The 16094-nt window shown below is 43.5% G+C and overlaps 1 protein-coding gene across 10 annotated transcripts in view; it reads right to left on the bottom strand.

Moving 5' to 3' along the window:
* Window positions 1-14959, bottom strand: part of LOC148685316 (uncharacterized) — a 35817-nt gene extending 20858 nt beyond the window's left edge. For 2 of the 10 annotated variants that reach the window (XR_015950317.1, XM_088671072.1), the window contains exons 1-4: window positions 14675-14959; window positions 14139-14258; window positions 2537-2758; window positions 340-429 (exon numbers count right to left, since the gene is read on the bottom strand). Coding sequence is in view for 1 of the 10 variants with exons in the window: in XM_088671072.1 (XP_088527198.1) it covers window positions 359-429; window positions 2537-2758; window positions 14139-14258; window positions 14675-14711 (450 nt within the window). In the remaining 9 variants the exon portion in view is untranslated. Of the gene's footprint in view, window positions 1-339; window positions 430-2536; window positions 2759-6775; window positions 11244-12012; window positions 12139-14138; window positions 14259-14674 lie in introns of those variants that run through there. The other 8 variants (XR_015950320.1, XR_015950322.1, XR_015950321.1 and 5 more) reach the window with 7 other exon arrangements.
* Window positions 14960-16094: the final 1135 nt, after the last annotated feature.

Here is a 16094-nt window from a genome sequence, read left to right as displayed (position 1 = left end):
AAGTGAATTAGGGTGGTTCATCTTTAAATGTGACCTGAATTAAAATTCTTCCCCATCCTTTCTTATCACTTAAGTGCCTTTAGGCCCTGGACTGACTCCCCCACCCAGGCTGGCCATTGGAAGAAGTACTATAGAAGGGCTTCCCGTTCCAGTTGAACCTTGTTTGGTGGTCTGCCTGAGCTCTGGCACCTTCTATATTCTTAGTTATTCTTTAGACCTGACTTCTGGCTTGCTGCACAACCCCATCTCCTGGTTTGCCCTTTGGTCCTGAGTACTGACACACTTCAGTCCTGACTTCTGGCTGATCCAATGACTCTCATTTCCAGTCACTTGGCTTACCCCATGTTGCTGCTTTTGGTCACTGGTGCAGTATTCTCATTTTATGGCTGTCCTCTCTGCTTGCTAGTTTCTTGCCTGCTGTTTCTATTTCTGTATATAAGCAGATTATTATTATTTTTAAAATCATGAGTCCCTGCTTCCCTCTCTTCCCATGGAAACCAAAGTCGCTCTGGAATTTTCTTTCTATATAGGAATTGAGATGAACAATCTGTTTCATCCAGAGATTGCTTGATTCTTTGTTTGCATGTGTGAGTCACCTCATAACCTAAATTCTCTACGTAACATGCAACCATTAAGTTTCTAAAAGGAGCACACCATAACGTAGATTTATATACACAACCTGGTCTAAAAAGTCCCACAGCAAACAGAGAATAAAATAGCATATCATACTAAAACAACGTAATCATATAAAAATAACTAGAAGGGGCTAAAAACTGATCAACTGCCATTAAAACAGAGGCCAGGAGAATGTAAACAATCTTAAAGAATTACGGAATTGTAGAGTTGGAAGGGATCCCAAGGATCATCTAGTCCAACCCCCTGCAATACAGGATACTAAGGGTGCTTTGAGACAACCTCTTTCCTGATTTTTATTTTTTATTTTGCAGTGAGGTTAGGTGACATTGCAAGAAAGCAAGTATTATTCCACACTTCCCAGTGCATTTCCCCATCACTTTTTTTATCTGATTTTGTGGGGAAGCTGGTTTGTTGTGCATGACCTTCCAAACTGACAATTGCACAACCTGAATCTGCCGGCATGTGACTGAATCCCACCTAGAAATAGCGATAGTCTGGAAGTGTCCTCAATAGTCTTCAAAAAAACAATGTAAAAATGGAATGTTGAAAGGCCTCTCTGGCCTTGTATAAGCTGGAGAGGACTCTCCAGGGAGAGTATTCCACCTGCATGGGACAACTACAAAGAAGGCCTTCTCTTTTGTAGCCACCCTCAGGTTGAGGGGGCACTTGGAGAAGAACCCTTGTAGCTCATAGGTACATAGAGGCATTTCTTCATGCACTGAGGTACGAATGGACATGGAGTCCAGAGAGAAAAGAAACTATACTTTTCTGGATGAACTGAGCAAAAATGGTAAATAACAAGAGGAGCAAAAAACATAGGGGTTCTGTCTTATTGATAGGTTTAGTTGAGAGCAGGGAGATATTCAACAACAGGCACAGGGGGAGACTTCAGAACAATCTAGGAGATCAGACCACTTTGCAAGGATCATGCCACTCTGGCTGCTAGGCAACAACCACCTACTAACTGAATGATCCTTGCTGCTGCTCTTCCAACGCCCAAGCCATGTAAAGCTTTATAGGTTGAAACCAGCTATTTGAATAGGGTCTGGATGCAAACTGGAAGCTAGTGAAAGTGAGAAATAAGGAATAAAGAAATGAGAGGAATGTGGTCTCATTTGTACTTTCTGTGTTAGCTTCTTTATACTTTGCCATTCACAATAGGATAATTGTAGTGGTGGAGGTGGATTTGTGGGCAATTGTCCTTTATGCTATTCACAAAGAGACAAATTTATAGAGCTGTTCAGGGATGGAGGTGTTATTAAATAAATGCTCTCACTGTCATTATGTGGTGAGTGAGCTAATTTAATGCTGCTGAGTAAAGGTCCAACATAGTTTAACTCGTTGTCCAGAGAAGAGGCAGAGGATGTTTGGTATGTTGCATTAAAAATATATGTCCTGATTTATAATTTTAAAGAAAGGGAAGTTTATACAGATGTAGGGTCCCTCCAGATGGGTGCTTTACTGCAGGTGTATTCCGTAACATGTTCATGACACAATAGTAGGGCATTAGTGGTGGATTTATTCTGCTTTATTAATTGTTCTGCAATGCTTCCCCAGTGCTACTACAGTATTGCTGTCTCAAGGGGGTATAGAACAACAAAATCAGGGGAAAAAACTTCCCCAAAATATTTGTGGTATGAAAAGCTATGGGATTTCAGTAGGAAATTGGGAATGAAGCAGTGCTCCCCCCCCCAAGAAAAACCTCTGGCAGGTACATGACTGTTAGCATCATGCACACAAATCATGTGTCCACCTGCACCACACTAAGCAAACCCATGAGGCTACCCATCCCTTCTTTACATGTTAGAGCAACAGCCTGCAAGCCAGTTTTCCATGAGAGCCTCTCCCAGAGCTGCTGCGTCATTTAGGGGGAGTGTTCTCCTGTGACATTACTGCTTACCGCAGCTCCAGTGCACTTCCACCTTTGGCGTTTGATGCTGAGTATGCGTGATGTTAGCCATAAACCATAGATATCCTCCAACTCCTTGAGAACTATGCCTGTTGAATGTGCTTTCCCTCAGACCAGCTTTCGAAGATAGAAAGTTATGGTGAAGCTGAGTTGTGTACATTTCAGGTAGCCATCGCACATGCGCAGATGACAGAGTTAATGAACTGGAGTTCTCTGCAGAGAAACAAATTGGGTAATGGGCATTGGGTGAAGACATCCCTGCCTAAGAATGTGAGTTGAAACGCAGCAGGGGGGAATGACCTCCTTGCATTTCAAGCCACTACTATGTGCAAAACCTACACTAGCCCTATGGCAATTGGATGATATAGCAATGGTGTGGGATAAACTCACATAAATGTAGATGTTGTGTATCCCATGGCCATTTCAACAGGGCCTTATAGTTGCAGATTCTGGCATGTTTTATGGTGTTCACTTGCTCATTAGTATCTTCTGGGAAGATCTTGAAGATTGCATAGCAAGGACTAGCCACAAGGTGTCAGCATTTAATTTGGCATGGGAGAGGTTCACAGAGAATGGGCAAAGTAACCTTTCATATGGCACTGCTAGAGGCCAATTCACACTTCACTTTCAATTCAGGTACAAAATGTACCTGTTTCAAAATGTCCGGAAAACACCCAAGCTGCAGTGGAAAATGGGGAAAAAAAGAAAAGCATGCATGTGTTGCAGTGAATAGGTAGACTTGCAATAAACAGGGGCGGAGAACCCGGTTTTCCTTCTTTCCATATTCAGCTGGTGCCTGTTTTGCCATCACCAGACACAGACAGGCGCCCTATTTGACTGCCATGTGTCTTACTTTTGATAGTGGGTGGGATCACTTAAATAAGTGTCTCCATTTTAGACCTTTGCACATGGGCAGATTGATGTGGGAGAAGATGGGTCTGGCAATCAAGTATGGTCTAGATGGACCATCAGCAGGATGTGGGTGGCGCTGTGGTCTAAACCACTGAGCCTTTTCGGCTTGCCAATCGGAAGGTTGCCAGTTTGAATCTGCTGACAGGGTGAGCTCCTGTAGTTCTGTCCCAGCTTCTGCCAACCTAGCAGTTTGAAAGCACACTAGTGCAAGTAGATAAATAGGCACCACTGCGGTGGGAAGGTAAATGGCATTTCTGTGCGCTCTGGCTTCGGTCACAGTGTCTCGTTGCACCAGAAGTGGTTTAGTCATGCTGGCCACATGACGCCGAAAGTTGACTGTGGACAAACACCGGCTCCCTCAGCCTGAAAGCGAGATGAGTGCCACACCCCTTAATCGCCTTTGACTGGACTTAACCGTCCAGGGGTCCTTTACCTTTACCTAGATAGACTATTAGTCTGATCCAACAGGGCTCTGCTTACGTTTACTGGTGTGTGTTCACTATATAATGACATAATCTGGTATCTGCTGCGTAATTTCACAACTTGTAAAATGAATATCTCTTTTAAAAATGGGGGTGGGATTCTCCTGGCTGTGCAAGAAAGCTTGAAAATGTGTAGACAGCAAGGGGAGGATAGTGACTTGCGAGAATACCAAGCATTAGGGATAGTCCTATGGCACCCTGACAGTTTCCCGTCCTTTTCCTGGGACTGGATTAGCTGTTAGGCTAAATATTCTTCCTCAGGGGGTAGGCAACAGAAGGCCAGCTTTAGAAGCAAAATGTTCTCTGCACGCAGAGGTTTAAAATATTTTGTTTTATTTTGGTCCACAGCCTTCGCTACAGATTTTGTTTCATTTTATTTGTGTGCTTATTTTAACCCACCCAGAAAGGAGCTTTTTTACTGTTCTTCCTGAACCACAGCTCCCCAGTGCTACACCCTAACATGTTTTCTTAAACACAGGGGGAGTTTTTAAGCTGCTTGCTATATAGCATTGGATGTCTGGAGTCTGTAGCTTGGGAACGAGACATCCTGCACACATTGGTCACACCCACGCCATGCATTTAAAACACACAACACCCCACAAAGAATCCTGGGAACTGTAGTTTGTTGTGGGTGCTGCAAATTGCAGCTCTGCGAGGGGTGAACTATAGCTCCTCGGATTCTTTGGGGAATGACACTTGCTTTAAATATGGGTGAAACATGTGCAAATTAAGTCCCACCAGAGCTAATGGGACTGAACCAAACAAACTCTGTCCAGATGGCCACTTACCTTTCACCCAAAAGGAGGAAATCTTTTGACCCACTACTTCCAAAAAGACCAACATTTGCATATATATATATATATATATATATATATATATATATATATATATATACCATGTACGTGGGTGGCGCTGTGGGTTAAGCCACAGAGCCTAGGGCTTGCCGATCAGAAGGTCAGTGGTTCGAATCCCCGCAACGGGGCGAGCTCCTGTTGCTCGTTCCCAGCTCCTGTCAACCTAGCAGTTCGAAAGCACATCAAAGTGCAAGTAGATAAATAGGAACCGCTACAGCGGGAAGGTAAACAGTGTTTCCGTGCGCTGCTCTGGTTTCGCCAGAAGCAGCTTAGTCATTCTGGCCACATGACTCAGAAGCCGTACGCCAGCTCCCTCGGCCAGTAAAGCGAGATGAGCACCACAACCTCAGAGTCGTCCGCAACTGGACCTAATGGACTTTTACCTTTACCTTTACACATACACATTAAGAAGTAATTGCTATAATTTAAAGAAATGGATACATCTCTCCATAGTTGGGGGTCTATGACAAGATGACCTGTGTGTCTGCTCAGTCTGCTGTCATGGTGCAGATCCTACAACATCTCAGGAGGGCAAATTGGGACACCCCCACCCCCACACCATGTTGCCTCCTCTGCCACTGCTGCCTCACTTTGTATCACGCTAACCTGAGGCATCCTTAGAAAGCATGCGCTGTGGCATCCGCAGGAAGACATCCTGGGTGGGGGTGCAAGTGCAAGAAACATCCCCCTTTCTCCGGGGCTGATGGGTGTTGTAGAGAAGAAGGGTGCCGTGTTGGTGCGGAAGGGAAGAAGCTCCCCTGCCTCCTTCCCACTGCTGCCGCATAAGCTGCTTCCGCAGCCCCTGTCTGCAGGCTGCATGAAATCGGGGCACCCCAGGACAAAGACAGAGCCTGGGGTTGCCTTCAAAGAACCATGAGCATCCCACAGAAAATGGGGAGCCTGGAAGGTATGCTGGTGTTAACTGTTGCTGGGCAGCGGCAAGGCAGAAATTCTAAGAGGAAGCCTAAGCATCTACATGTGAGTAAGGGTCAGAGGTTTCATGATGAAGTGGTATATAAATCCTGTCAAATAAAAGCTCCCTCTGGCTCTATAAATCCTGCACTAAATGTCCTGCTCATGTTCCCTGCCTGGGATCGCAAGCACTGCCATCCAGCACCTAGCAGGCTACAGTTGATAGCAAGTTAGTGTTAAGTGTTGATGAGTCACTCAGCGGCTGTGTGGTTTCAGGCTAAACTTGTGGTGTTTTTGTTCCTTATGTAACAGATGATGGACCTCTTCTGCCTTTCGCTCCATTTTCAATATTCCATCTGGGCCATCTCTTATGCAGCCCAAAGAGTGCCACCCATACACAAAAGGGAAGTATCAGCAGACTCAGGGGAACCCAGCATTTTCAGAAATATATTTTTTTTAATGTAGAAAACTCTAAGGAGGTAGGCCCCAAACACAGGCCACCGAAGACACAACAGGCTCAGCAGCTGCAGAATTCTGCTGAACATTGCAGGGGGAGGAGGATGGAATGGAGTACAGTGGTACCTTGGTTCTCGAACTTAATCCATTCCAGGAGTCCGTTCGACTCCCGAAATTGTTCGAAAACCAAGGTGCGGCTTCCGATTGGCTGCAGGAGCTTCCTGGACTCAAGTGGAAGCTGCGCCGGATGTTTGGCTTCAGAAAAATGTTCGCAAACCGGAACACTTACTTCTGGGTTTGTGGCGTTTGGGAGTTGATTTGTTCAGGAGCCAAGCCATTCGAGTACCAAGGCACCACTGTATCCTGGAAGACAGCCAGGCTGACTGACTTGAAGAGTGAACACACACACCATGCTGCAAAACTTTGTTGCAGGTGCCACTTGTAATAGCCTTAATATTGAGCTGGAAGGAATCCTTCTAGTTACTTTCATTTCCTTTTTTAGACGGGATGGTTAATACAGTATGATAAATTTTTAAGACGTTTCTCTGCACAGGCTTTTAGAAACATTCTCCTGTCATTTTCATTGCCTGCTAGTAATAAATACTTAAGAGGGCTCGACTTGTCAATTCATCTTTTATTCATCCTGCTCACAAAGAGAAGCAGAAGAAAAATAATGTTTCAGAGAAAGAGGTAAAAAAATAATGTATCATTTCAAGATTAACAACTTTAGTTTGCACCCTGTTTAACAATTTCCTGCTATTTAAATTTGGGGCAGGGGTTTCTAAGGTGCTGAAATGTCACATCAAAAAGTTTATTTATATTTCATGTAAAGAGAATTCCAGATATGGTTGGAAATGCCAAGGAACTGGCTGTAGCGTTTAAGCTCAGAACTTTGGTGATGAATTTGTATTACGGCAAGGGATAGACCAATCTGTTGAGTTTGAATTCTCTCTCAGTTTCTCATTTTTTTCCAGTCTTAAATCCAGTTCTCTACATTTTGTATCAGTTTTTTTTAGTTCTCATAAAAATACACCAGCCTTTTAGTGCAAATCTCACCTAAAATGCACATTTTTGCAATAATTTCCCCTTATAATGCATTTTATATGTCACTTCACCAATATTTAAATCTTTTTGCATAAAAAAGGTAAAGGGTAAAGGGACCCCTGACCATTAGGTCCAGTCATGACCGACTCTGGGGTTGCGCGCTCATCTCGCATTATTGGCCAAGGGAGCCGGCGTATAGCTTCCAGGTCATGTGGCCAGCATGACAAAGCCACTTCTGGTGAACCAGAGGAGCACATGGAAACGCTGTTTACCTTCCCGCTGCAGCGGTTCCTATAACAGTGGTTTAACCCACAGTGCCATTTCTGCACAAATTATTTGATGGAGAAATGATTGGACACATATTGGAGAAGTGCAATCTGGAGAAGTAAAGCTACTCTTTTTGTTTCCATGGAATAGAACCAACCAAAATGTCACAAAAATGTGACATGTTGTTAAGTTCTCCAGAACTCTTCATCCGTGGGAAATATGTCTTGTAATAAATAAATGAATACAAACAATGCCTATTGTTCCACCATAGTCAATCACCCGCTGCCTGGAGCATGATTCAGCCACAGTTATGTACTGGTATCTTCTCCCTGGGAATGAATGACATTTTAAAATTTGTCTGAATTGTTCCCGAAACACTTTCTTGTGAAAGATTATGCTCATTTACATATTCACCTATGTAATTCTCTAAAAAGGGAGGAAAAAAGCCACACAAGTAATGCAAAGCACTGTCATTAAACATTCTTTCCTTAGTTTCCCTTAGGAATGAAATTAACTAGACCAGAAGCTGCATGCAATATGGTCTAATCAATTTCACCACTCCATTAGATTGTATGGGAGACACCGTTGAAACTGGGATGGGAAGTCTGCTGCTATCTCCCACTATATTACAGTAATCAAGTCATCAAGCAAATGGAACAATGTCCCTAAACTGGCATGTGCCAATTTGCATTACACCAGCATAATTTCTAGACTTCATTATTCCTTCTCCTATTTACAAGTTTGTGGCTAAGCAGGCCTATTTCCAGGCTTCCCATTTAAAGAGTAATTGGGTAAATTATGGATGGAAGCAAAGCTTACATTTCTGCTTGGCTATGAGCTCAAAGGAATAGTTATTTCTATCAGCCTTTGCTAGCTGCTATTTCCATTTTAACAATTTGGTCATAAATCATAAATGAGCCAGAAATATTCATCTCACTCTTTCAGCACTACTGTCATCTCATATTTCATGACGTAACGCCATAATTTATTTTGGTGCACAAAAGATCTCGTTTTCTGCATTCTGCAGTGAGTAGTTGCTGGCTGTGTGTTTTTCTGTAGATAGAACCAAAAAGAAATTCCAGTTCATGATAGAAGAATATTGTCGTTTCATTTGCAAAAGCTTGTCATTCACAAATTCCATTGCAACACTAGTTTTTAAGGGGCTTCAGTTTAGGAGTTCATCTTGAGTGAAGGAACCTTTGGCAGATCGCAAAACTGATCAGAATGCATGAAGTGAACCAATGCGTGTTAACTCAGAGGTAAGCCCCATTGAACTTGACGAGACTTCAACAAGCTTAGGACAGCAGCCTTGCCATGGTTTTCTGTGACAACATTCTGAAAGTGTGGCCGGATTAAAATTGTTTTCTTTCCGAGACTTTTGTTTTAGCTCACATTTCAAGTTGCAGAAGTCAGTGTCACAGCCACTGCTTCGCTTCCCACCCTAAGCCAACTACCAGGTAAGCCAAAGTGATTTGCTCCAGAGAATTATGATCCACTGTTCCAGGCCAAGTGATGCCAGTTCTAAAGAGAGGCTTCAAATGACAGCAACATTATTGCCTTGAGCTGCCTACAGATGTACAGTACTTGTAGACAGGAGCGGCTGTCAGGTTCCAGTTCAAACTCTGCTCCCTTGTCTTCACTTCTGTCATGGCACATACAGTATACAGCTTCCCGATCTTACGCTGTCCCATACTTGATTTAAGCACTTTTAATGTTTATCTCATCAAACTTTTCTTTTTAACACTTTGAAACCAGCTGCAAGAAAAGAGGGAGGTTGTGTCTTCAAGATGGACGTGAAGACCCACCAATTAGTGCGGTGCACAATCTCACTTGAGGAGAGAATGCAGTTTTGGGTTGGACACAGGGTCTCTGCTCTGTGCAAAGCTCTCTTCTGCTACAAAACCCAAGAGCAGGCTTCTCTTAAACTTGGTTTGGGGGAGAGGGTGGCTTCCACAATAGGCTCAGCAGTGGAACAACGTATACTGTATAACCCTAGAACACTCTTTATCTGGCCTTACAGCAGGGGTGGGGAACCTCTGGCCCTCCATATGTTGCTGAACTGCAACTCCCATCAGCCTCAGTAAACATGGTGAGTGGTACAGGTTGATGGGAACCGAAGTTCAGAAACATCTGGAGGGCTACAGATCCCCCACCCCTCCCTTAGAGCTTCCTTCTGGCTGCTCATTTCAGAAAGAAACATGAAGTCGGGACTTCCAGGCAGAGGGCACATTCCTATAATCTTTATAGCGCAGGGGACACTGTTTCTTTTTCTGTCTTTCTTTCTGGCAGCAGAGGTGTCGCCCTGATCTGTTTCCCAGTTCCCTATGTGCCAATGCACTCCCCTGCCTGAAGAAGATATAAAGTGAGTTTATTGTAAAAGTACTTGGAAAATAGGAAAGCATTGCAAAATTGTTAACAGTAACACTATGACACGAAGCCAGCCGTTCTTGCTCACAGGATGACCTGGTATGTTTGACACAGTGCTGGCATTAGCAGTATTGTTCTGTGAAGATGGGAACAGAGAACTTTTGACTTCAAAGATATCTTCAAACAAATTTTTGCTTTGGGCCATACTTTTGAAATTCAGGTTATTCAGAAAGTATTAAGAATATTATAGACAAACCAAGAATGACTTGGTGTCTGTTAAATGTAGTGAGCAAAAGGAGCATGTTGTAAGTGGAATGTCCTGGTAATCTGATACATAATAGCTCTGCTAAGAGATATATTTATGCTGTTAATTGGAAAGAGAACTGGGGATTCCCCTTCGTGCAATAAGTAAGGGGAAAGCCATGTGCTTTTGCTTGCTAGAGATTTTCCAGAAAACTCTGCAACAGCTGACCGGTGTCCATATTATACCTATGACTAAAACTCATCCGTTTGAATTGTTGTTGTTGTTGTTGTTTAGTCATTTAGTCGTGTCCGACTCTTCGTGACCCCATGGACCAGAGCACGCCAGGCACTTCTGTCTTCCACTGCCTCCCGCAGTTTGGTCAGACTCATGTTCGTAGCTTCAAGAACAGTTTGAATTAGGGGTGGGTGAATCTGTCAATTTCAGAGAACAAGGAGCCAGAGATCTTGGTGTTTCCAGCAACTAGAAGGCTCAGGAGGATTATCTTGCATACTTTGAGCTCCTAGTCCGTACCCTAATGAAAACTGCTGGCAGTGATGGATTTGTCTTCACGTTACTGTTGTGAGAGTAAAAAGAAACAACCATAACAAACGTTGTGGTGTTTTATTTTCACATTGACTGCTCCCAAGAGTGGGGCCTTTGGACCTTGCCATTCCTACTGAGAGGGTGCCCTGTGTGCCTGGGAAGGTTGTAAGGTGCCGGGCTGGAGTAAATGCATTCTTGACCACAGTTAACTGTGACAGACAGTCCCGAGCGATATGTGTGAAAGTGGTCACAGGCCAACGATCACGAAAGTCTCCTGGGCTCTTTGCACCAAAAATAGCTCACTGTTTTTATATCTGAAATCAAAGGGTTGCTATTAAAAGCCTTCCCCACTGAGCCAGAAGAGTCTCTATCCCATTCTGTTAGTCAGGACAGTTTATTTTGGTTGGGAGTGTTGACACCACCACTTCGCAGGGAGGCAGATAGAAAGGCAATCAGCAGCCTGCAAACACCAAAGATAAACAGTACAAAGGACACAGTGACTTCCACGTGAGTCCCTGAAGCTGTCCTGATTCTTCATAGTATTCTTCATAGTCTTTCAAATGACACAACATTCATCCCTCTTACTTTGCACACTTCAGTGCCAGTTTGTTTAGTACCTGGATGAGAGGGGAGAGGAGAGATGTGCAAAAAATGGCTTGGAAGCAGCCTAGCATCTGTTAGCCAATCAGTAAGAGTCTCCTGCTTAATTTCCTGTGGGAATGGCAAGATGGCTGCCTGGCTGCACTTTCCAGGCAACCACTAAGTGCTTTGAGCAAATCTATACATCCATTGGGGGGGGCAATCCTGCTTGTTTCTTGATGTGTATGTCTCAGCCTCCTATAAGTTCCCAGAAAGCATGGCCAATGGCCTATGGGATGATCTGGAGCATCATAGCCATAGGTTCCCTATTCCTAGGCTAGATCAGAAGGGACATATGGGTGAGAGAGAGACTAAACCCTCCTCACCGAGTTTCCCCATGCCCCATTGCTTCAGGCCAGAAGCGGTGGCTTGGTCATGCTGGCCACATGACCCAGAAGCTGTATGCCGGCTCCCTCAGCCAGTAAAGCGAGATGAGTGCCACAACCCTAGAATCGTCTGCGACTGCTCCTAACAGTCAGGTGTCCCTTTACCTTTATATAGGACTAAAAGCTGAAGGACTTAATGGGCTGGAGGGAACTATTTTTGGATGAGCTAGCTCACACTAGCTTCCTGGCTACTGTTGCTTACAAGGAGGCAGAGGCAGGGAGAGGCAAGGCAAGGCAGGGTGGGTTGGTGTGGTGCAGTGCAAACACTCCAGCAGGAGTGCTGAACTGGCTTTGTTGGTGCAAATGAACTGTGTCAACCTTCCCAGCATCTCACCCCACCAATTAAGCAACAGCATCCCACCTAGTGGTTAGCTCATATACCAGTAGTGGCTCTGCTCCTGCTTTTCTCCTCGGTATCCCTCGGAGTCATTCCTGGTCTGAAGTGAGGTAAGGCATGGAAGGTTCAGCTCCCCTCATCTGCTCTCCCCTTGATGTAGAAAATCAGGCATTCAACCCCATCTTTATATTCGAACAAGGCAGATACATGAAAAAGAAGCATGGCTGCCTGATTGGATCTGTTTTGCCCCTGCAGGTTACCCAAGTTCTCAGCCTCTGTTGCTTTTGCCCTCAACACACTCTCTCTTTCTCCACTCCTTTTCCTCCTTCAAAATTTGTGATACTAAAATAACTCTACTGATGTTGATTATGTTGTACACATGCAAAAGAAGTTTGACTACACCAGGGGTGGCCAACACCCAAGAGACTGCGATCTACTCACAGAATAAAAAAAACTGGCAGTGATCTAGGTTCAGGTCAAAGTTAGTTGTTGAGCTTTTTTTTTTAGGAAGGAGGCAGGCCCGTTTTTTGGGGGTTCGGGTCAAAGTTGTTGAGTTTTTTTCAGGGAGAAGGTAAAATGTTGAGCTTTTTTTAGGGGAGTCACAGTTGTTCAGCTTCTTTGATCAGAGCCAATGATCTACCAGTGATCTACCGCAGACGCCCAGTGATCTACCAGTAGATCACGATCTACCTCTTGGACATGCCTGGACTACACCATACACTTTATTCACCTGTGGACATTTATTTGGGATGCTACTCCCCCCCTTTTTTCTTTTGCTGGCTTTAAAAGGCAGGTTGATATGCATGAAATAAGTAGGTGAAGTCTTTCCTGGAACAGAGAAAAGTAATGGGGAAAGCTTTCCCTGCTAAATTATCCACATATCAGGCTGCTGTTGAAGGCACAAGAGCAGAACTCATTTAAAAGGTGGCAAATCTACAGGTTAACATATAGTTCTTGACCAACCTTTCATTAATCCACTCTTTTAAAAACTGCATTTATGATAACTCACAGAGTAGAAGCGGCGGTGGAGGGGGAGGGACACGCATAATAAAGCAAAGAAAGCCTAACAACGGTAACCAACACTACACTGCAGAGGTCTTTTCAAAGTGGAGCTCCAGCCAAGTTTCCAGGGAATGTGTTTGATAAGGGCTAGCCAACCCTGTGACCTTACTAAATATTAGCCTAGTGTGGGAATAGATGACACATGGTGCTGATTCTGAGTAAGAATAGTAACAATGCTTACTTTACAGTAGATAGCTAAAAATGGGCTTGCTTCGCGCCTTGGGTAATTAGGCCAATGCATGCTGAAAAAATGAATCTGTGAACCACGAAACAGGATTCAAAAATAAGGTGATTTTTTTTTTTTTTGCTGAGTCTAAAATGAGATTCATTGGACCATCTGGTCTAAACCTCTTCCACAAAGTAGGTCTAAACCTATTCACTAGTTCTCCACAGCTCTTCCAAAACATACCAGACTGATCAGGCAATTTGGGAAATAGCTGCCTCCGAAAATTCAAATTCCAGACAATCCATAGAGGGTATTATACCCCACTGAGATTGGGAACATTGTACCCAGAATGTGCATCAAACTGTTGTGGAGGGGATTTAACAAAACAAGACATTTATTTCCCTCTGTGGTGGGAGCACCTACATGTAGTGAACCAAACACCAAAACTGGGCAAAAAAACCAACAAATGCTTTTCTTTCTTTTTTTGCAACATGGATTAATTTTATTTTTCATCCCAATAATACTGACAATACCAGCTCAATATGCAACAGCTTTTTTGGGGGGGGGGACCTAATTATTTAAGTGAGAATTTTTTGATCAATGTTGTTTATGATGCCTGAAGTCCCTCTGACTGATTAATATAAGAACATTGTTTGTCGTCTTCTTCCCATAATACAAAATAAAATGCTATGTTAGCTCAGCTGTCATGCCGTCACAGTTGGCAGGCCTGGTTTTGTATTTGTTTATTGGTATTTCTGTTTGATACGCATAAATCGTTCTATTGATAACTACATCAATAAAACAAAATGAACTCAGATATGTATTAATTTACATGTATCTGTCATCATAGAAATCCCATCACAGAACTCAAGGCCGTAGGCAGTAGGGATGGAATAGAAATTTGATTTAAAGGTGAACCTACCTGATTTGCACTTTCTGAAACAATAAATGAACTGAAACACAGCTATCCTTTGAAATTTGCACCTCTGTGAATTTTGCAGTGCAGCTCTCCAGCCAAGCAACGTGAACTTAGCTGCAATTGCTAGGATAAAATAAATTGCACATGTTACTGAAGATAACATACAGAAATGCATCACATGAGGGGAAATCGCTTTGCAAAAATGTGTGTATTAGGCAAAATTGTGTTTAAAATGTATCTGTTAGGAGAAATGTGCACAAAATTGTTGATAAATGTTCAAAAGGCCTTAAACAATTGCAAACTGAAAACTGGAGAACGAATCTTAAGATTGGGAAAATGAAAAATGAGAAAAGCCAACATTGACAGCTGTATTCACCCACCTCAAGTCTAGAAAGCTCTTTGGCATAGCTGCCAAGTTTTCCCTTTTCTCGCGAGGAAGCCTATTCAGCATAAGGGAAAATCCCTTTAAAAAGGGATAACTTGGCAGCTATGCTCTTTGGAAGGCTTATGCATCTTGAGTAAGGGGGCGTTCAACTCACCTATTTCTTGGCTGGTGACAGGAAAAAAGCCCCCCATGGATCCTGGCCCTCCCTGGAATGTTGCATTCTCCACTATCAGAATCTGTGTCCCACATGAAGGGGCTTCCACTGGTTTAAGGGATTCCTGGCAAAGTTTCCAGTGAGCTGAAGCTGTGATGATAAACTCAATCCTTCATTGATTATCCATTTCTGGGCTCGCCCTGCAAATCTGTTTGATTCTCTCCCTGCCTGGTTCTCTTGGCAACAGGAGTTAACCATTGTGAGTGAACTGCGACGTAATACTACAGAAGTACAATCTGTTCTAGTGGTTATATAATGGCTGGTCAAATGGCAAGGGCTGCATATTCAGATTCATCTTCTCAACAGCCCCACCTTTTATCATCAGATGAATCTAAACATTTACAGCATTATTCATACATGATTGCAAACAGCATCCGTTTGTACTGAAATAATCCTTCATTCCCCATTCAGTTTTACACCCCTCCACAAAAACAACACTGATGATTCGGGGGGGGGCACACACACATGTAAAGATAACCAAGTGTTATTTTACAATTAAAAGTTCCATTAATTATTCATCAAATTTGCATCCTGCTCTTCTCTACAAATGGCTCAGGGCAACACATGCAGAATCATGGTGCAATCCTAATCATGCTTATTTTGAAGTACCCTCTTTTGAATTCAGTGCCACTTACTCTCAGGGAAGCGGAGTTAAGAATGCAACCTTAGCCGTTTTAATTCTCACCCAACAATCTTGTAAAGCAGGCGTGGGAAAACCCTTTGCCCTGTCTAGATGTTGCTGAATTACAACTCCCATCAGCCCCAGCAAGGATGGCCAATGGACAGGGATGACATGAGTTGTAAGTCAGTAACATCTGGAGGGCCAAAGGTTCTCCACACTTGCTATAAAGCAGGGGTGGCCACCTCCCAAGAGACTCTGATCTACTCACAGTTAAAAACTGGGAGTGATCTACCCCCTTTTGGGGGGTTCAGGTCAAAGCTGTTGAGTTTTTTTTAAGGAAGGGAAGCCCTGTTTTGGGGGGTTTAGGTCAAACTTGTTGAGCTTCTTTTAGGAGGGAGGGAGGCCCATTTTTGTTTAGGGCTTCAGGTCATAGTTCAGCTTTTTTTAGGGAGGAGGAAAATTTGGGGTGAGCTTTTTTTAGGGGTGCCAGTGATCTAGCAGTGATCTACCACAGACATCCAGTGATCTACTGGTAGATCACAATCTACCTGTTGGACGTGCCTGCTATAAAGTGATTTACTCCACAGCCAATCAGAGAGCTTCACAGTAAAGCACTGAGGGGGGGCTTAACACTCCCCCTCCAAACATACCATTTTCCTTATTAAAACCCAATGCTGAAATCAGGGGGCATGGGATGTGTGGATCAATATAATATATGGGTGCCAATTTCCCCTAGCT

Source organism: Zootoca vivipara, chromosome 6 (genome assembly GCF_965207765.1).
Source record: "Zootoca vivipara chromosome 6, rZooViv2.hap1.1, whole genome shotgun sequence".
Taxonomy (NCBI): domain Eukaryota; kingdom Metazoa; phylum Chordata; class Lepidosauria; order Squamata; family Lacertidae; genus Zootoca; species Zootoca vivipara.
The sequence above is the reverse complement of the archived record's forward strand: the minus strand, read 5'-3'. Positions and strand labels throughout refer to the sequence as shown.